This window comes from Gopherus flavomarginatus, chromosome 7 (genome assembly GCF_025201925.1).
Source record: "Gopherus flavomarginatus isolate rGopFla2 chromosome 7, rGopFla2.mat.asm, whole genome shotgun sequence".
Classification (NCBI taxonomy): domain Eukaryota; kingdom Metazoa; phylum Chordata; order Testudines; family Testudinidae; genus Gopherus; species Gopherus flavomarginatus.
In genome coordinates, this window is record NC_066623.1 from 112,668,977 (window position 1) to 112,691,311 (window position 22,335).

A 22,335-nucleotide genomic window follows, 5' to 3' on the forward strand; every position below is an offset into this window, starting at 1 on the left:
TGGATAGAAATGTGTCATACAAATCTGAAAACGACTATACCAAGGAATTAGTAGTACAGTATCTCTGTACCAGACTGAGCACACTGAAAAGTGTTAAAACACCCACATAGATAATACTGAAATTTGAAAAAATCTCATTACTCAATTAGTTCAGTTACTCAAAATTATTTTGATTATAAGTTTTTATTTATACTCAAGATTGCTAAAGCTAAAGATAAATGGGATAAGCCTCCAATTCAGATACGTGTTATTATTAGGCAACTGGGACTATGTCTACACTGACCTGCAGTTCGTAGTATGGGATATGAATACCAGTGCAAACTCTCCTCTCTGGGCGTTACAGGAGCGAACTAAAAGGTTCTAGTTCACATTAATATAGTCCTGTTTGAAAAATAATTTGACTGCATGTGATTAAATTATTTAAGGAGAGGAAAGATAAATGTGAGTCCAAGCCAGCCAACTAGTATTAAAATGCCTTGTTAAATGACACTAGCTTAGTTGGTAAGCTCTACAATGAATTAGCAGAATAATACTAATACTAATATGGGTTTTCTCTCACCAAGCGAAGTGTGCAGTAGTCAGGCACTTAATATGAGCATAATGAAAGTTACTAGAATAAATATCCCAGCCTTTGATGGGAAAAAAGATGCATGCAGTATTCAAGAAAGTGAACTGAATGTCAGGATAAGGCCTTGGATAAGTAGAGCTCTAACTGCCTGGGGGAAGGAGAAATTATTAAAGCATTTCAAAGTCAGCTCATAAATGCAAAACATAGAATGACTACATTTCCAGAGAAATTTAAGTAAGCAATTTTTGGTAAAAGCATTTTTTACATTGCCTCCCATTGTTCCCAATGAGAGTGAAATCAAGCTGTCCTCAGGGAAGATGACGACTCCCTCCTCTGTCAGGACGCAGAGAGGGACACTGAGAGGAGCAGGTGAACGGAGACAGCAGCAGGAGGCATTACTAAAGACAGCCTGTGACTTTGGTCCTTTGGGGAACAATGAGAAATAGAGGACATTTTGAAAAAGGCTGTACTAAATGAGTGCAGCCTGTGGCCTGAATCCCATTGGGACTATGAGAATGTAACTATTTTCACAAAGAACAATTCTTCACTAATTTGTCTGAAGGAGAACATTCTTTTTGAGCTTCTGCTAAAGGAGAAACTTTCAGCTATGGAAAAAATTATCATTGATCCTAACAGTTTGTATTCAAAGACTACCCACTGCATATGTTCTACTCGAGATTGACCTGTCTGCAAATTTTTATGTAGATAGACAACGCTTGAGCTGAGATTATTTGGAACTCAAAAAAAGTTGATGCAGGGTGCTACATTTCTTAAGGAAATATTAACTAACTTTAAATGGATCACTAATAAGCACATTTACTTGTAAGTTCTCAGAAAATGCGTTCAGGAACCTCACTGAATGCTGTACTTTTGGGAATAATACTCTGCTCTATTCTTCATATAAATCAAGAGAATGAATCCCTCCTTTAAGGGCAAACTTCAATTCAGTCTTAATTATGGAGCTGTGACAGACTTCTCCAGAATGAAGGTTTCATCTTCAAAGCAGATAGTCCACTTCAAGTTATGTATTCCGGAGGTTTTGCATTTGTTTTGATTTTTTGGGGAGAAAGATTCTCTGTTTTGTTTTTTAGTTTGATTTTGCTTTCTGTGGGAGTTCAAGGGGGCAGGCGCAACAGGACTGTGAAGATACCTGGAATAGACTAAATGACTATAATTTAACTATCATATTGTTGCTTAAAATCTTAAACGGAAGTTGAATATTACAAAGGTGAGATTATACATGGTACTAATAGGTCCTGCTATATTATCTGTACTCATATGGTCTTATCACAATTTTCTGCATTTTATTTTTCCGATGTTTGTTAATAATGAACTATTATGTTTCTTGTCATGACTCCTCTTCCAAAGTTTTACAGTACGTTTTAAATAGAATCCTCATTCTACCAATTTGAATTTTCAAAAATATGCACAATTGGCACTGCTAATGTTCTGAAGTACTACATTATTGGAATACTCTCTGTATTAGAGAGATCTGACCTTTAACAAACTAGGGCATAGAGCTAGAAGATTAAATGGAACAGTATGTTAATTACTCAAAATACAGTTTAATAGTAAGAATAATATTTGCAGTTGGAGTTCTCTGGCAATAATATTCATAGGATTGTCTCTCTCATACAGGGGTAGACAAGCAGGCTTACAACAATACATGGTATTGTATGGAACACCTCTCAGGTGAACAGCCAATGAAAGTTCCTAGAACAGTTTTCAGTGGTTGCTTGCTTTGTAAATAAAACAGAGCCTGAAGCTGATCACAGGGAAGTCACAGCATCCATCATTTTCCATTGTTTTACCTTTTAAAAAAGATCACAGAAACCCCCTTCTCGGAACATCTGGAACTTGCTGCTGCATCCTCAAGTGACGGGGAAACTCTGTTCAGCTGGTCCCCCTTTATACTGTTTCATATGTAAGGAAATGCATTTTCCAGCATCAAGGACTGTTAAAATAAAGCTCTTCCCGAATGGATTGTATACAGTTCCATGCACACTGATCTCATTGGCAAATCCCAGCAAGAGGAACCTTATGGTATAGGTGTTGAGATGAATTTAATTTTGTGGTGAATGGTACTTAGTAAAATGAATCCTTCTAAGAACCCTTCCTAGCTTGTTTGTATGCCTCCTGGTGTTTAAAGTTTGCAAGTGAGATTATGGAGTGGATATTAGGGAAGAGTTTGTTTTCAGTGCAGTGAAGGCCATTTGAGAATGGTCCTTTTTAATGCTTTGAAATTCACTATATGCTTTTTTAACTGTGTAAGTGCACAGGCATGGTTGTCATGTACAGTTATAAAATGAATCAAACGACCATGACAGCCTGACCTCTTCATTCCACAAGTTGCCTAGAATATTTAAGAGAAATACTTATGACACACACAGAACTCTAATATTAATCTGACTTTGTCTACAGATAAATGACTTTCTTGGGGAGAAAGGTGACTCAAGTATTCTACCTTTAGAGAACTCCTATTATCCGGTAATTTCTCCTTTTCTCTACAGACTATTCAGTCTTCGAGGTTACAAAGTGTATCTTTTTAATTAATAGGTTAAATACGATATGCAACATAGAAACACATCGGAAGTGATTACTTGAAGTAATTACCCATGACAAACCACTGTTCAGTTACTCTAGTTTCTAGACATCAGTATGCCACATGGTTCTGGCACAACATAGTGTAGGGAAATTTGACATAATGACAAGAAAGTGAAGACCAACTTTTCATTTTGGGAGTGGGTTGGGAGAAATGGGATGGTAGAGAGAAAAGAAGCATTTTCTATTGCGTGTACACACACACCCACAAAAAAAATCCTTCCTGTTTTCTGTGATATGGCTACACTTATGTGGACTGTATAGTCTGGGCATGGGTGTAGTTTGGAGGGGGCCGGGGAGGGTTGCCACCCCCAACTGAAAACTTCAGGCAAAAACAGAATTTGATACCCCTCCCCCCCCACACACGCATGACCCCATTGGTCTGACTGGAGTTGCTCCCCACACACACACCAAATATAGACGTCAAGCTACACCTGCGTTTGGGGCCCTCTGTCAGTCAGACAGCAATCAATCCAAACAAAAACATGTATTTCACATTTTCAGAGGCATCTTTTTTTACCTTCTTAGTTGAACACTTCCATAACTAAAATGGAATCAGTTAAATCCTAACATAGGAAGATGAGTACTAAGAGTAATAAGCACTGTACAAATACCTAGACAGGTGGAGGGTTCTTAACAGTGAAAAATCCTATATTCTCTAAGCTACTCCTTTTGTACAGTTGTTGCTATCACCACCACTATTTTTGAAGAAACATTCTGGGCATGGAGAGTAATACAAAAAACAGTGAGTACATAGGGAAGTGGAACTGCTCTGTGGCAAGTTTCTGAGTTGTGACATTTCCAGAACTGTTGGATTTGAGGGTGCTTTCTTTGAGATTCTGCAGCAAGTAGTAAATGCCTTGGTGACTATTTTTAGGGCTCTATTAAAATTCAAGATGAAGATCCTGAATTTTTTACAGGAGAATTTCATTAAAATAATTCACAACAGAGTCTGTCCATCAATGACTGTGCTTTTAGGGAATCCTGAGATAATAGTGCTAATTCTGTCAAAAATCAACGGGCAGTGGTTAGGCTCTCTCTGAAGGGTTTGTTTGTTTGGTTTTTTTTAAGCTGGATGTCCGTCATCCAAGATAAGAGGCCCTGGAAACAGAGCAGCAGATGGCTACTTCCAACTGAGCTGCTACCAATTTGTAGTTTCTCCTGAGCATTTCCTCAATTTTGTACGTCACAGTGTAGTTAGTTCATTATGTCCAGCGTAAGGAACTCTGAACATAATGAAAAGAACAGTTAGTTACTTATTTTACAGTAACTGTGGTTCTTCAAGATGTGCTGTCCACACAGATTCAGTTCTTGGTGTGCATGCATCTCATGTGCATAAAATTGGATTATTTTCAAAGGCAGCATCCACTGGGGCCAGGCCTGTGCCCCAGCCACCCTCTAAACTTCTGGCAGCTGAGAGTGAAAGGTGCTGTGAGGCAGTCACAATCTGCACTCAGTTCCTTTGTCAGTAAGAATCCCATAAGAAAGAGCTGTGCCTAGAGAGGATGTATGGTGAGTCACACAGAATTGGTGTAAACAATACATCTTGAAGAATCATGGTTGCTGCAGGTTAAGTAACCATTCTCTCTTCTTTGAGCAATCATCCTCACCAACTCCACTCTTGGTGACTAACAAGCAGTCACCCATTCAGCTGGAGATAGGCAAGGGAAGCCCTACTTGAAAAGAGTGCAGGACTGCCTTACCAAAACTCACATTTGATCTGTACCCTTGAACTGGGGAATCAAGAGTGGTATATGTGTGCATTGAGCTCCATGTTACTGATCCACAACTCTCTGATATGGGGATGCTATCCAAACTGGTTGCAGAAGTTGCTTGAATACTAGTGAAATGAGCCCTAATGTGTCCAGAGGGAATCTTTCTTAACCCAGTTTTAACAAGTTATAATACAGTCTGAGACCCATCTGGACAGCCTCTGGGACAAGACAGGTTGTCCCGAACAACCCTCAAACACCAGAGTCTGGGCATTACCTGAATGGCTTGGTCCTAACTACATAAAAAGGACAATGCTCTCCCGATATCCAACATGTAGAGTGTTATTTCACCTGGGGCAAAATGCAGCATAACGAAGAAAACGGGGGTGAACTAACTGATTGATATAAGTTGGAGACTACCTTGGGCAGAAACTTTGGGTTTAAGAGTGACTCTATCCTTACGAAAGACTGTTAATGGAGGGCCCACCCTGAAGATCCAGATCTCCCTTATTCTTCTAGCTCATGTGATGGCTACCAGGAAAGATGTTCTCATAGAAATGTGGTAAAGGTGTTAGCCATAGTGCTATTGCACTACTGAAAGGTGTTCCAATACTATAGCGATGAGCACAATGTAAGAACCTATAGAAGCTCATAGAACATCAGAAGGGACCTCAGGAGGTCATATAGTCCAACTCCCTGCTCAAACCAAAAAGGAGGCATGTGGGCTCTGTAGCAGCTCAAAGCAGGACCAATCCCCAGACAGATTTTTGCTCCAGACCCCTAAACGGCCCCCTCAAGGATTGAACTCACAACCCTGGGTTTAGCAAGCCAATGGCTCAAACCACTGAGCTATCCCTCCCCACTGTGCAGAAGAGAATGTGGGTTGCACCCATCCAACCCCTTATGCCCTCAACTATGGGAAGCAAGAGGGTGGCTGGGACACAGGTGTGGCCCCCACGAACACTGCTATTCAGAAGAATCCAATCTTACACACATGAGCGCATATGCATCAAGAGGGAAATCCATGTTGACAAACATTTGAAGAACATAATATTATAGTAAGGAAGCAGAGACCAAGAATGTTGTTTGCGGAATGTTACTGAAGTCTATTCATGCTTCTTGGCAAGGTTATTTTAGACTCTGGAGTTTCCCCACCAGGACAGGGTCCAAACCAGCTCTTCAGAGTAGACTGAGAAGGCTCTCTCAGGGTCACTTTTTCCAGAAAAGTGGACATCCTTTTTCATCTTTTGTCTGTGGCTGGGGATTGGAATTGCAGCATCTTGGATACCTGTCTGATCGGGAATATCTAATACTTGGAGGGTGCCTTCATATTTTCCTCCATTCTAAGGTGAGGGCTATTTTCTTGGGTTTCCTAGGTCCTTGGAAAAGTTCCACAGAAGGAACCAAAAAGGAGGCATGTGGGCTCTGTAGCAGCTGCAAAGGCTGGCCTGCTATTATTCAAAGAGAAAGCTCACCTGCCAACCAAGAAAGTTCTTCAGTGGGAAGGAAGACTGGTATGCACAGTAAAGGTATGTTCAGTACAGACGGCAGGGCACCTAGAGCCTCACTCCCCTTCTGCCCTCCCATTATGAAATATTAAAAAACTTGCAATTGCTACAATAAGAACTGTAATTAAAACTACCCACAAATAACAGACCGAAAACAATACTGATGTCGCAGTCTGTAACTGCCAGAAACACAAATGAGACAGCTAGGGCCAGGAAAACAGATGCTGTTAGTAAAAGAAATACACTTTACCAAAAGTTTTAGAGCAAACCAGAAATCTCCCTTGGGCTTGGCAACAGTGAAGTGGAAACAAACTCTAAAATCTATACCACAAAGAAACATTATTACTTCAAGGAATGTGATCTCTGGCACGCCAAGCAGTAGCAGCTAGTATCTCCTATTGTTACTATGAGGGAACATTACAAGAAAGTTCAAACAAGCATTACATTTTATTCAAATTATTTCACTAGCAACACTTTTTTTAATTTGGTCATGTTTAAACAGCAACAGCGGCCACCTTTAAAAAGTTAGCTTTTTGACAGTCTCCACACAGCCATAGTCTAACTGCGTGGCATTTCCTGGATATCCTCTGCCAGACAGATTTATAACCCTATACAGAGCCCAAAATTCCAAGTTGCTGCTCGTACAATGAAGATTCAGCTAGCTAGCAGTCCTCGTTGTCTTACATTTCTTTGGAGAGAACAGCGGATTAGGGTGATACGGGCTAGTGTTTAAGGGGTAAGTTCTTCAGAGGGATTTGATGGAGAATACGATGGAGGACTGGAGCACCTGGAATGAGAGGTCATTCCATGTACGAAGAAGGCAGGATGAAGGGAACGGGAGCCCAGGCCTTCTTTACATTTCACAGAATAAAATCAACTTTTATTCATTAAAATAATTATTTGTTATTTTGTTTATATCTAAAAAAAATTAGTACCCACTCAATATGGCTAAATCATTTACAGCATCAGAGGAGGACACAGATACCATGGTGATGAGTGAGGCACAAACATCTAGTTAGAAGTGAAAGATGCTATACCCCTTTGTCAGCGAAGTTAAGAAAATGAATTAACAAATCACATACAATTTAGTGAATTCAGTTCCGAATAGCTTATTTGCCTTATAATAAATATAAATGGACTTGGTCAATGGTAATGAACAATGAAATAATTTTACTAACGATTCCCAGGTATAAAACAGTTCCCTGGTTACCTGTATGTCCATGGAGTGGGGAGTGTGGTCGTGGGAGTGTTGGAGATGTGCTGGATGTTACAATCAAGCTCTTCCTGTTGCTCGTCCGACAACTGAAATGAAATGAAATAATGATTAGGATCCATTTTAAACAAAGGACCACAGTATTTTTAGGAAGAACCAGCAAGATATCCTATTGCTGACTAGGATCAGCATCTGGCTTCACATTTCCTCATGTACTTAATTCTGAAGTTGGGTCTGCAGATAAATAATAAGTACACAGGGCTGAAAGTTATTAGGTCAACAACAGGATTTTATAATACACTGCAGAACTGATATTAATGCATTCTGTGTTGCATGCTGTTTGGATCAGTGAATGTAGTTTACCAACAAAATTTCTCACTCCTTTCTGAAAAACATGCCCTTCTCCTGCTTTATCAATTCTTAATATCACAAAAACACAAACAGTAAAACATTTACATCATTTCAGTATGTACTTCCATTTCGATTTGTAAATTATTTATTTTATATGTTATATTGTTAGATATTAAAATTTATTGCAACTGCTATTTCGTCATATCGTGAGAATATAATACTGACCAATGTGTTTATTTTCTTATTAATTTAGTGTTAGCAAAACTGCAAAGAGCACATGAAGATGCAAGTGGGATTTCACCCTTCAAAGCAAGGAAATCCGAAGGTGAGTTCCAAACAAACCCTGCAAATCAAAGAGTCTTCATTACAGGTGCTGCAATACCCATCCACAATAACATGAACTGAGCAAAGTTTCAGGGTCAAACTCTGAACAGGTCCAACTCCATTGACTTCAATGGAATTACTCCACCAATGAATTTGGCACCCTGTGTGCATTTTATTTCTTTATTTATTTACTTGCTATTGAGAGGTTTCAAAATTAGACTGTTTCCAGAGATCAGTGTTTTCTCCCTTTGCTCACTGGTCCAGGTCTAGTTCTTGGAAAAGTTTAATTAGTCCTAAAAGCAATTGTAATAGACCAGGGAAATGTTTTTAGACCAAAGAAGCTGTGCAGTTCCGGTTTATAAAATCATATTCTAATTACCATCTTTGTTTTTGTTCCTGTTCAAACTGTGATATGAGTTCAGCAGTAGCATCTCATGAATTGCTAGAGATTAATTTGACAACAGGAATTCAAAGCTTCTTTCAGTTATCATAAAGCATTTCTACTGTGCTCTGGTGGCTCTCAAGATAAGAGTTTACTAAAATGATGTTGGAAATTATGTGGCATGGTGTCATAAACAGATAGTTAAGGGTTAACGTCTCTTTTACCTGTAAAGGGTTAACAAACAAGGACCCAAACACCTGACCAGAGGACCAATCAGGAAACAAGATACTTTCAAATCTAGGTGGAGGGAAGCCTTTGTTTGTAGTTTTTGAGTTTTGCTTTGTTCTCTCTAGGCTCTGAGAGTGACCACACATACCTACAGGCTCTCTAATCTTCTGTTCCAATTTTGTAAGTACAAAAGTAGAAAGACAGTTTAGTCTTTTTAATTGTTTTTCTGTATTTGCAACTGTGTATCTGGCTGGTAGAGTTTTAATGTGTATTTGGGTGAAAGTACTTTAAATTGTAATTCTGCTGGAGAAAGCTTTCTTTCTATTGTCTATAAGCTGAAAAACCCTGTAATATTTTACCATCTAAATTGCAGAGCTAGACCTTTTTATTTTTTCTTTCTTTTTATTAAAAGTTTTGCTTTTAAGACCTGCCTGATTTTTTTCCCCTAGTTGAGGCTCAAGGGAATTGAGTCTGTACTTAACAGGGAAGGAGAAGAGGTGGGGGGAAGGGTGGAATCCCTTTGTTTTAGATTCACGGAGCTTGAATCTGGATTGCCTCTGGGGGAAGGTATCATTCCTCTCTATGTGGTGATTCAAGGAATTGAATCACGGTGATCTCCTAGTGTACCCAGGGCAGGAAAGATCTGGGAGGAGGTAAAGAGGGGGGAGGGAATGGTTTATTTCCCCTTGTTGTGAGACTCAAGGAATTTGGGTCTTGGGGTCCCCAGGGAAGGTTTGGGGAGACCAGAGTTTATCAGGTACTCAGAATCCTGATTGGTGGCAGCCTATCAGATCTAAGCTGGTAATTAAGCTTAGGGGAATTCATGCTAGTACCCATATTTTGGACGCTAAGGTCCAGATTTGGGAATTATACTATGACACATGGTGGGAAAGAAAAATTAACAGTAATCAAATTGATATTATTTTATAGTGTCTTGTAACAAGATAAGCAGTTAATGCATACCACTGAAAAGATGAGATACAAAGCTTCTCATTGATATAATTGTTTCCAAACTCTGTTTGCAAAATATTAGGTACTGAAATGTTCATTGGTCCTTTAGTCTAACACTACATTTCAGCAGTTATCAAACTCCCAATTACCACAATTTAATGGAAAATTATTTTACAGTCACAGAACCATTAGTGTAGCTGATTATTAATTTTTATTTGAACATAGTAAGCTTTTCTGGTGGTTGTTCAAAACAGACATTAGAGTATGCTAAACACAGAAAAAAATCACAACTGGACTGCCAATAAAGTACAGTAAAGTTGAAGCACCATTAGCTGCCACTCTAGCTCTTTAGTGTACTTAAAATTTCTGTGAAAATTATACAGCTGATTCAATACAATCCTCACTTACATTTAAGTACTATTCAGCAAGAGTCTATTCAAAAATTGATTGCTACTTTGCATATAGTATGCAAAATCTAACAGCATGAGCCCGAGAAGCTTAAAATCTCATCGTTTATAAATAGATTCTTAATGTGCATCTTGAGTTACTCTGTTCCCTTATTGCAGAACACAAAATAGAATCCTGAGTTCAAAGACGAATACCAGAGAAGCATCCCATTTATACTGTTCATATAATAAACCCTTGCCACGGTAAACACAACCAAAGCACTGTAATATGAAGTACCGTATATGAAAATTAAGTAGTTTTCAATAGGCAAACGTTAAATGGGGGTCTTTCTAGTCAGATTCTAGGCGGGTCAATACTAGGCCCTTCACTATTCAACATTTTCATCACTGATCTGGAATTAAATATAAAATCACAACTAAAATTTGAGATGATGCAAATCTTTGGCAAGTGGTAAATAATGAGGAGGGAAAGGCAGTCAAAGAGAGATCTGGATCACTCAGGAAGCTGGGCCCATCAAACAAAACATGTTTTAACACAGCCCCAAGTGCAAGGTTATACATCTAGGAACAAGGAATGAAGGTTATACCTACAGAACAAGGGACTGTGTCCTGGAACACAAGGACTCTGAACAGAGTTTAAGGGTCACAGCAGACAAGCAACTCAACATGAGCTCCCAGGGCTATGCTGAGGCAAAAATGGGTTAATGCAACTCTTGGTTATATGAGCAGGGAAGCAGTGAACAGGAGTAGCGAGATGATTCACCTCTACACATGGCACTGATAAGACCAATAGTAGAATACTGCCTACAGTTCTAGTGTCTACATTTTAAGAGGGTTGTTGAAAAATTGGAGAGGATGCAGAAAAAAAGCCTCAAAAATTATTTGAGGGCTAGAGAAAATGCCTTACAGTGAAAGGACTGACTTCAAAAGCTCTAACTGTTTAGCTTATCAAAAGTAAGTTTGAGAGGCGTCTTGATTACAGTGTTTATGTACCTTCCTGGGAGAAAATACAGGGCGAAAAAATGGTTCTTTAGCAGGGAAAGGCATAACAAGAACCAATGGCTGGAAGCTGAAGCCAGACAAATTCAAATTGGTCCCACATTTTGAACAATGAGTGATTAATCATTGGGGAAAAAGTGCCAAGGGACATGGTGGACGCTTCATCTCTGGACGCCATCAAATCAAGACTGGACGTCTTTCCAGAGAATAGGCTTTAATCAAACAAGTTATTGGGTTCAGTATAGAGGTAACTGTGAAGTTTAAGGGCCTGTGATATACAGGAGGTCAGACTAGATGATCTAATTGGTCCCTTCTGGCCTTAAACTCTTTACTATTTATAAACTCTCCAAACTGTGCTAGACATTTCCCTGCCCAAAAGAGCTTACAACATAAGATATGGCATGACAGAAGATAGCAACAAAAATGGGAGGGAAAAGGAAGGACAAAGTTTACAAAATTAGAAGTCAGATGGTTATAGCACTCAGATGGTTATAGCACTCAGATTAGTTCTACTTGCCTCTTAGTATTTTAACAAGGAAAAAAGAAAACTCTCACCCAGTGCTCACATACACTGAGTTTTATAATTGTCTATAAGCCGATAATTACTTTTACTTAATTATTTTAATCAAACTCATGAAAAGACTAGCCAAACTATCTCCTGCCTTTGACCTCACCCTGTCCTGCTTTCACAATTCAACCCAAGATGTGGACTTTGATAACAACAGATGTTACCTAGATACCCCTTATGGCTGAAAATTTACCCCTGTTTTGCTTTAATTTAAACAAGATGTAATTTACTACTATAAGATTTCTCTGTTTCCACAGATTTGTGCAATAGATAACTAACATGCTAAACATATTTGGAATCATGTCAAATTCAGACTACTACTGCTGTCAACTATATCGGCTCTTTGCACACCACACTACTTGGACTGCACACTCTGTATTCTTGACAAAAACTATGTACTGCCAAAAATTATTCTGGATCTAGAAAAAAAAATTTAAATCCCAATTATTTTTACCAGACACAATAAACTGGTAGTTGTTTATGTTGAGAGATTTCTAACAATACCTTTACTGACACCGTGAAAATATCATTTAAATTATTTCTAGAGTTAACTGCTCTCCCTGCAGTAAAAATAACATTTGTTACATGTGCTAAAAAATACTCTAAGTGCATTCTTGAAATTGAACACTACAGGACATTGGACTTGGACTGGGTAACTGGACACTAGTTTTGGATTCTCCAACATGTGCTCTGTAGTTAGACACTCTTCTTCCAAGATAATTTATGAGAACGTTTGTTAAAGTACCTGATTGCTATATGCAATCTTAGTGGTTTTGAACTAGTAACATACTAACAAATCTTGAGTCATTTTATTCTAAGCCTCTATAAAAGACTAACTAATACACCTAGTTTTGTATTCACTTTCTGGCTGAGAATGAAAACAATGAATATTTCAGTTTCAATAAAATCTACAATAAAATCAATCATCAAATAATTTTAACACCAAAATTCACTCATGCTCCTTCTCTTGCTCACAGGGGTACCGTGAGGAACATTTCTTAATGACAGTGAGGAGTTTACTCTATGGGAATGAGTACCACAGAAAAGCCAATGAGAGAATAAATAAATGTATTCATTGTTGTTAAATAGTACCTTAGAATCACAGATATTAGAGATGAAAGAGAAACTGCCAGGTTATTCCAGTCTATCTCCTTGCCAATGCAAGACTGAACAGAAAAAATGTATCTATAGTAGATAAAAGTTTACACCAACTATATGAAACTTTGGATAGGCTTTGTTATAAATTCTAACTTCAGTAAAATTGTTAAAAAATCATGCATATTTCTATTTTAATCCTTAGTTCTTTTATAGAAGAATTAAGGGTTATAAGATAAGTCTGTGTTCTAACTAGTGATTTCTTTACAACAACCCAGTTTTTTTAAAAGCTTGACTAAACTGTTGCACTGTTCAGGTTCTATCACTTTTAGGAGCAGATTTCATTCCAGAAATCCAACAAGTTGGCTCAATATTTGATGTACAGTAGAGTCATGCCTACTAAATGGAATCCATATTTTAGAACTAATACAGCTGCAGAAGATTATCTTTGATTACTTGTCTTGCCTAACCCTAACAATAAACAGCATTAAACCAAGGTTAATTATTAACTGGATTTTCCTCTGCCTTTAAAAGCAACTTTCAGACAAGATCTTTAACTGTCTTTTGTTGACATATTTCACAAAAAGTTCTTTTTATGAGAAACAGACATTTTGAAGATGAAAACAAATATTTAAGAATTTTTGTTCACAATGGAGCAAAATATTCAAATCTGAAATCTGCACGTTAATGAAAGCACCAGCTGTATGGCAACGTTAACTAGATATGGAAGTTATAGCTTTAATTATAGTAATTTAGAGATGGAAGCAATTTTGTAAGCTTTGATAGAACTGACAACAGGAATAATTAGTTCTTCAAAATAGATAAGAACAAGTAAGCATCTGGCTCAAAGTGATTATTTTCACATTCAATAATAGTTTAAGAGTTGTTCACCCCAGAACAACTGAAAAACATTGCTATTGTTCATTCTGTAGATTTGGTACGCTACACACTATCATATCACACACATTTATATAATGAATATGTCTTATTCATCTTTCCCATTGTGTAGCTGTGGCTTCCTAGAACTACCTTCTAACTTGCAAACACTCATTCAGTCCAGCCTATTCACTTGTCTCCATTAAAGAGAAACTTGTGTTTGTGTGCATCTATCTGGAACATACACCGACCAAATTCTTATAAGTGAAACTTGCTTGCAGGTTACTAAAGAAGTAAACCAAATAAACACTGCAAGTCTCTCACTAGACTAAGATTGTAAAATTTCATTTGTTTTAAAAATTTATATAAAATTGCAATTGGTTTGTAAGTCACAGGCGCGACAACTAGTTATTCATGAGCATAAACATATAAAGGCCTTGGAGGGTTCCAGAGTACTAAATGCTTCATTGCAGAAACCCTATTTATTTGTAAGGGAAATCTTTCTTTCCACTTCTAACTCATTCAGTAATCTGAATCCAGGTAGCAGTGACCCCCTGGCTCGTGCTATGGGGCTAAACATAGCAGTATACACTTTCCTCCTGGGGCAGCAGCCCAGGATCTGAAACCTGGCCAGGTGGTGGGTCTGAGAGCCTGGTCTCCAGCTCCAGCAGGAATGTCTACACTGCTATCTTTAGCCCTGTAGCGTGAGCTGCCCAAGTCAGTTGACCAGGGCTCTGAGACGTGCTGCTGTGGGTTTTTTTGTTTTTGTTTTGTTTTCTTGCAGTGTAGATGTACTCTTAGGCATAGATGCCGACTCAGTGGGTGCGCTGCAGCTCAAGCACACACTGTAAAAAAAAAAAAAAAAAAATTGGGGGTGCTCAGCACCCATAGGGCCAGATTAATCTTTTGCTGGTCCCAGCGCCTGGGCCATGGTCCCACCCTCTGCTCCACCCGCGCTCCACTCCGAGGCCACGCCTCCCCTCAGCCTCTTCCTCAGGCCCCACCCTGCCTCTTCCCTCCTGAGGCCCAGCCCACCACTAACATGGAGAGGGAGAGAGGGGAGAGGAGCACCCACCAGCAAAAATAAAATCACCACCTGTGCCCTTAGGTAATTATATAGCTACCATTACCATATACCTGAGCATCTCACAATATTTAATATATTTATCCTAACAGCACCTCTGTAAATTAGGGAAATACTATTATCCCAACTGCACAGAGTGGAATTGAGGCAAAGAGAAACTAAAGCCCAGATTTGTAAAGGTATTTAGGCACTGCTCCACTCAATAATGCGAGACATAGGTAACTTAGGAGTCAGAGGGCATGTCTACACTACGAAATTAGGTCACATTTAAGTTGACATTTATTCTCCAATTTTACAAAGTCAATGTTGCATGTCCCCACTACGCACATTCCATCGGCGAAGCACATCCTCACTGTCATGGCTAGCATCGACTCACGGAGCCATGCACTGTGGGCAGCTATCCCACAGTTACTGCTGCCGATTGGAATTCTGCGTTAGGCTCCAAATGCCTGATGGGACAAAAACATTTTCGGGAGTTGTTTTGGGTACATATTGTCTCCTCCCTCTGTCCCTGAAAGCAACGACAATCATTTACGCACCTAAGCCTGGGTTACTCATGCAGATGGCATAGCACGGCAAGCATGGACTCTGCTCAGCTGTACACTGTTGTTGTGAGTGTCACAAACACCTCGCACAACCTCCTGCGATATTTGCAGAGCCCAGCCAGGAGCTGCCACGTGGAAGAATGTGATGCCTCGCAAATAGCCCTGCTGGAAGCCATGGAACGGAGCAATTCGCATACGCTGGCAGTGGCAGCCAGGCTTGTTGACACAGTGGAACGCCGCTTCTGGGCCCAAGAAAAAGCACAGACTGGTGAGACCACATAGTTATGCAAGTATGGGATGAGGAGCAGTGGCTGCATAACTTTCGAATGCGTAAGGCCACTTTCATGGAACATTGCAAATTGCTCTCCCCAGCCCTGACGTGCATAAATACCAAAATGAGACCTGCTCTGACAGCTGAGAAGTGAATGGCGATAGCCCTGTGGAAGTTTGCAACGCCAGATTGCTACCGGTCAGTCGGGAATCAGTTTGGAGTGGGTAAATCCACCATGGGGGCTGCTGTGATCCAAGTAGCCAGGGCAATCAATTCACTTCTTCTAAGAAGGGTCGTGACTCTGGGAAATGTGCAGGACATAGTGGATGGCTTTGCCATGATGGGGTTCCCTAACAGTAGTGGGGCGATAGACAGAACACACAACCCTATCTTGGTACCAGACCACCTTGCCAAAGAGAATGTAAACTGCAAGTGGTACTTCTCAATAGTGCTGCAAGCACTGGTGGATCACAAGGGCCATTTCACCGACATCAATGTGGGATGGTCGGGAAAGGTACATGACGTGCACATCTTTAGGAATTCTGGTCTCTTCAGAAAGCTGCAAGGAGGAACTCTCTTTCCAGATGGGAAAATTAACACTAGTGATGTTGAAATTCCAATAGTTTCCTTGGAGACCCAGACTACCCCTTGCTCCTGTGGCTCATGAAGCCGTACACAGGCAGCCTGGACAGCAGTAGGAGCAGCTCAACCATACGCTGAGCAAGTGCAAAATGGTGGTAGAATGTGCCTTTGAATGTTTAAAGGGGCGCTGGCGCAGCTTACTCACTAGGTTAGACCTCAGCGATTGCAATATTCCCATTGTTGTTGCTTGCTGTGTGCTGCACAATATCTGTGAAAGTAAAGGGGGAAAGTTTCTGGCGGGGTGGGGGGTTGAGGCAGAATGCCTTGCAGCCTCTTTTGAGCAGCCAGACACCCGGGCAATAAGAACAACAGATTGAGGCGTCTCTGAGAGGCTTTGAAAACCAGTTTCATAAATGATCCAACACAGATGTGACAGTTGTGTGTGTTGTTCCTTACCAAGCTGCCCCCTTTTTTGCATGTACTGACCTGTAAACCAAACCCTCACCAACCACAACGTGCACCATGAATAAAGAGCCTCTTGTCTTCAATTCATGCATTTTTATTATGCTAACAAACACTGAACAGAGCCGGCAATGAATAGCAAAGATAACCCGGGTCTAAGGGTCTGATAACATGGTGGGGGAGGGGCAAGGACATGTAGCTTACTACAGTTGTACTGTCTAGCAATTATAGGAATGAGAGCCTTCTGCTCCATGAACCATCCCCTGGAGTTGAGTTCAAGGGATAAGGGTCCCCCCCCCCCAAAACACATACATTCCAGGATGTCTGGGAGAGGAGCATATGGAACTTGGTGAGGAGGGCAGCTGGTTCATCACTGGTTGCAGCAGGACTCTAAGGTCTAGCTGCCTTTCCTGCACCTCAGCCAGACACCTCGACATGTCTCTTTGCTCCCTCATAAGCCACTACATCTCCTCTTGCGCGTTACGCTCTTGATCCCTGCATGCTTTTCTGCCTTCTTTATCAGTGCGCATTCTCTCTGACAGTGTAAGCCTCCATACATTCAGCTGGGCCCTGTCAGTCTTGGAGGAATGCATCAAATTACAGAACGTCTTCCCTTGTCCGCTTTTTTCACCTTCTAATCTGGGACAGCCTTTGCGCTGGTGTGGAGGAAGCACCCACAGACAATGTTGCAGCTTCAAGGAAAAACATACATTGTTGAAAACACAAGGCTAACTCTTGCAATGAATGAAACACTTCAGGGAATAAGAACATAAGAACGGCCGTACCGGGTCAGACCAAAGGTCCATCTAGCCCAGTATCTGTCTACCGACAGTGGCCAATACCAGGTGCCCCAGAGGGAGTGAACCTAACAGGCAATGATGAAGTGATCTCTCTCCTCCCATCCATCTCCATCCTCTGATGAACAGAGGCCAGGGACACCATTCTTTACTCTTCCTGGCTAATAGCCATTTATGGACTTAGCCATCAGGAATTTATCCAATTCCCTTTTAAACACTTTTATAGTCCTAGCCTTCACAACCTCCTCAGATAAGGAGTTCCACAAGTTGACTGTGCGCTGTGTGAAGAAGAACTTCCTTTTATTTGTTTTAAACCTGCTACCTATTAATTTCATTTGGTGACCCCTAGTTCTTGTATTATGGGAATAAGTAAATAACTTTTCCTTATCCACTTTCTCTACATCACTCATGATTTTATAGACCTCTATCATATCCCCCCTTAGTCTCCTCTTTTCCAAGCTGAAGAGGCCTAGCCTCTTTAATCTTTCCTCGTATGGGACCCTCTCCAAACCCCTAATCATTTTAATTGCTCTTTTCTGAACCTTTTCTAGTGCTAGAATATCTTTTTTGAGGTGAGAAGACCACATCTGTACACAGTATTCAAGATGTTGGCGTACTATGGATTTATATAAGGGCAATAATATATTCTCAGTCTTATTCTCTATCCCCTTTTTAATGATTCCTAACATCCTGTTTGCTTTTTTGACCACCTCTGCGCACTGCATGGACATCTTCAGAGAACTATCCACGATGACGCCAAGATCTTTTTCCTGACTCGTTGTAGCTAAATTAACCCCCATCATATTGTATGCATATTTACTGCTGTGAGTATGAGGCCACATACTGTCTTTTAAAAGAAGTGCCTACCAGTAAGGTACAACCCATGGCAGAGTGCTGGGCAGCAGATTTCAGTTTGCAAGCAGGCATGGTAAGCACACAAGAAAGGGTAGGAGATGTCAGGGCACACCCAGGGACATTTTTTGGTGGGGAAACCGTTGGCACAGGCTTCTCCGGGAAGTACCCTTTGCGAAGCTGGACTTGGCGCCACGGTATCCCAATTGTTCACCTCAAATTAAACATTAACCACAATTGCATTTAACCTCTGTAGTGTGATTATAAGTGTGCACTCACCAGAAGTGCCTTCCCCACCATCACAGTCCCACAACAATAGGTCCTGGAAGGGGACAGGCTCCAGAGTTAGGAAAACGTCCTCGCTGTTGGGAAGAATGGATCCTAAGCTTGCCAGCTGTGCATTCTCCTCCTTCTCCTCCTCTTTCGCATCGACAATGTCCTCCTCATTGTTGCCCGTGGCCACCTGGGGCCCCTGGGAGGTATCCACAGAGAGCGCTGGGGTACTGGTTGGGTCCCTGCATAGAATCGCATGCAGCTGCTCACAGAAGAAGCATGTCTGCGGCTCAGAACCAGAGCGACTGTTCGCCTCCCTTGTCTTCTGGTACACTTGCCGGAGCTCCTTTATTTTCATACGGCACTGCTGTGTGTGCCTCGTGTAGCCTTTTTCCCCCGCGCCCTGCGTGATTTTGGCACAGATGTCAGCATTTCTTCTTCTGGTTCAGAGCTCTGCCTGCACAGACTCTTCTCCCCGCACAGCAATCAGATCCAGTGTCTCCTGTATGCTTCACACTGGAGCATGTTTGCGGCCCTGGGCAGGCATGGTCAGCTGTGGTCCACACTGATCAAACAGGAAATGTAATTCAGAAGTTCCCAGGGCTTTTCCTGTGTACCTGGCTGAACTGCAGTGGAACTGAAAGTGCTGTCCCGAGTGGTCACATTGGAGCTCTCTGGGACACCTCCCTGAGGCCAAACCCATCGAATTACACAGCATTGTGTCTGCACTACCCCTAATTCGACTTGGGAAGGCAGACCCTAGTGCTGCTACTCTTGCCGAGGTGGAACACAGGTATCAATTTCACAAGCCCTTTAGGTAGGTGGACAGGGTTCAGTAGTGTAGACATGCACATTATAAATTCGACCTAACGTGGAGACAGGCTCCTAAGTCATGGAAGGCCTTGCCGTGCTGAGCAGAGCAATGATTAAACACTTACACAAATCTGTGCCAAAATGACTTGCCCACAGTTACACAGGAAGCTTGTAGCAGAGCAGGACATTGTATTTGAACAGAAACAGAGCTTTCATCTCCACCCCCCGAAAGCCCCTCAATCACTGTGAAAACACCACTATCCTCCCTATCACTCAGGTCTGGAACCCAGGTGCCACCTTTGACTTGACCCTCTCTTTAGATACTCTCATCCAGGCTATGTCTAAATCTTGATGATTGTTCCTGCATAACATCTCTAACATACAGCCTTTCTTCCTCAGCCACGCAGCTAAAACTCTCATCCGGGCTTTCATCGTCTTGTATCTCAACTACTCCAACATCCTCTTCTTTGGCCTTAGCAAATGCAACCTTGTTCTTTATAGCCATTCAAAACACTGCTGCTAAGTGCAGAGATCATTTTCCTAGCTCATAGCCTTGACCACATCTCCTTTCCTTCTGCATCCAGCCTCTGGCTCCTCTTTCTCCATTGCATCAAATGCAAACTACTTGTCTTCACTTTCTATGATGCCAGCCTTCACTGCTCACTTTTAACATTTTCAGTCAATCGCCCACTTGCTTTCTTCTATTCTGCTCTTTCACACGTGGGAGGAGCTCTCTGAAAACAACCGCAAAACAACCTCAGTGTCCTCTTTAAAACTCTACTTTGCCACAGTGCCTACAAAACACTTGACAATGGCAAGTAAGCTGATGCGCTGAGATCACTGCCTATCATGCTGACCAATACTGTTGCAGTGTTCCCTTGTGCTCCATCTGTCTATATCCACCTGCTCACTCTTGTCTTTACTTAGATTAACTCTTTGGGGCAGGGTCCACCTTTGCATTTTGTGTTCACACAGCACCTAGCACTATAGGGCCCAAGCCTGAAGTCATCTAGGTGATTTTATGATTCTGTCACAGTGGTCACCACTGTCATGGAATCCATTAATTTTGCCATTTACTTCAACTCCACTGTGAAAGGTCACCACTGTCACAGAACAGTGAATTCTGCCATTTATACGGACCCTGCTGCCACACATTAACCAGTAATTAGTTTGCTTTGATCTAGTCCTCTGAACCAGGACTAGAACAAAGCAAACTAACAACCAGTTAATGGGCAGCAGCAGGGTCTACATGAATAGTTTGTTAGTTTGCTTTTATTTAGTCCTGTTCCAAAGAGGACTAGATCAAAACAAAGCAAAGAACTGTTAAAGTGTGGCAGCAGAGTCCACATGAACAGTTTGTTAGTTCATTTTGATCAGCTGCATCCCCTCCCCTACCCACTATTACCTCTTACATCCCTGTCTGCCATTTGCCCCTGCACCCACTCAACGCCTGGTAGTTCCCACACTCCACTCCTGCCTCCCCTAGCCCAGCCTCTGCTCCTCATTTCTATCCCCATCTTCCACTCTGACCCCAACTCCAACCTGAAGACCCCGCTTCCCAGTGGTGATTTCCTAGAAGGAGCAGGACTGGGTCTTTACCCGTGTTCCCTGTGGTGACAGCTCTCAGCTCCTTGAAACTACTTGGGAATTTGGTACCTTTCTGGTTTGTTCACTTAGCGATTGGATCGATTTCTAGAATCATCTAGCAGCTAGAAATTCTTAGGCAAACTCATTGGGATTGCGCCTATTTGCCTGATACATTAGTTCTCCGCTGAGCCAATTGATCTGAATATTTAATGTCCTTATCAGGTGTCCATCGATAGTAACTTAGCAACTGCCATACTGGGTGGGTCAGTGATCTTGTCCAGTATTCTGTCTCTGACAGTGGCCAGAACCACTCCTTCTGAGGAAGAAATTTGGCCATAGGCATTTATGGGATAACTTGCCCTCAGGGAAAGATTTCTCTTAACTCCCAATAGCTTAAGGCTTGGTCTACACTACGGGTTTAAACCAATTTTAGCAGTGTTAAACTGATTTAACGCTATACCCGTCCACACTACGAGGCCCTTTATATCGATATAAAGGGCTCTTTAAATCGGTTTCTGTACTCCTCCCCGACAAAAGGAGTAGCGCTAAAATCGGTATTACCATATCGGATTAGGGTTAGTGTAGCTGCAAATCGACGGTATTGGCCTCCGGGCGGTATCCCACAGTACACCACTGTGACCGCTCTGGACAGCAATCTCAACCCGGATGCAGTGGCCAGGTAAACAGGAAGAGCCCCGCGAAATTTTGATTTTCATTTCCTGTTTGCCCAGCGTGGAGCTCTGATCAGCACGGGTGGCAATGCAGTCCCAAATCCAAAAAGAGCTCCAGCATGGACCATACGGGAGATACTGGATCTGATCGCTGCATGGGGAAACAAATCTGTTCTATCAAAGCTCCGTTACAGAAGATGAAATGCCAAAGCATTTGAAAAAAAAATCTACAGGCTACACAGTGGTGCGTGACAAGCATAACGGGAAGCCAGAGACTCGAATGGATGCTCAAGGAGGGAGGGAGGGAGGGGGTACTGAGGAGTCCAGCTATCCCACAGTCCACAGCAGTCTCTGAAAAGTATTTCCATTCCTGGCTGAGCTCCCAATGCCTGTAGGTTCAAACACATTGTCCGGCGTGTTTCAGGGAATAGCTCGACAATTTACTCCCTCCCCCCTCCATGTGAAAGAAAAGGGAAAGAAATCATTTCTTGACTTCTTTCAATGTCACCCTATGTCTACTGAATGCTGCTGGTAGACGCGATGCTGCAGCAGTGAAGAGCAGTATTCGCTCCTCTCCCCTGCCCGGTGGCAGACGGTGCAGTAGGACTGGTAGCC

General features: G+C 41.5%; 1 protein-coding gene across 6 annotated transcripts in view; it reads right to left on the minus strand.

Moving 5' to 3' along the window:
* MAST2 (microtubule associated serine/threonine kinase 2) overlaps positions 1 to 22,335 on the minus strand; it is a 359,963-nt gene that overhangs the window by 89,740 nt on the left and 247,888 nt on the right. For all 6 annotated transcript variants that reach the window (XM_050961826.1, XM_050961825.1, XM_050961827.1 and 3 more), the window contains one exon: positions 7,600 to 7,691. In XM_050961826.1, the coding sequence (XP_050817783.1) occupies positions 7,600 to 7,691 (92 nt within the window). The remainder of the gene's footprint in view (positions 1 to 7,599; positions 7,692 to 22,335) is intronic.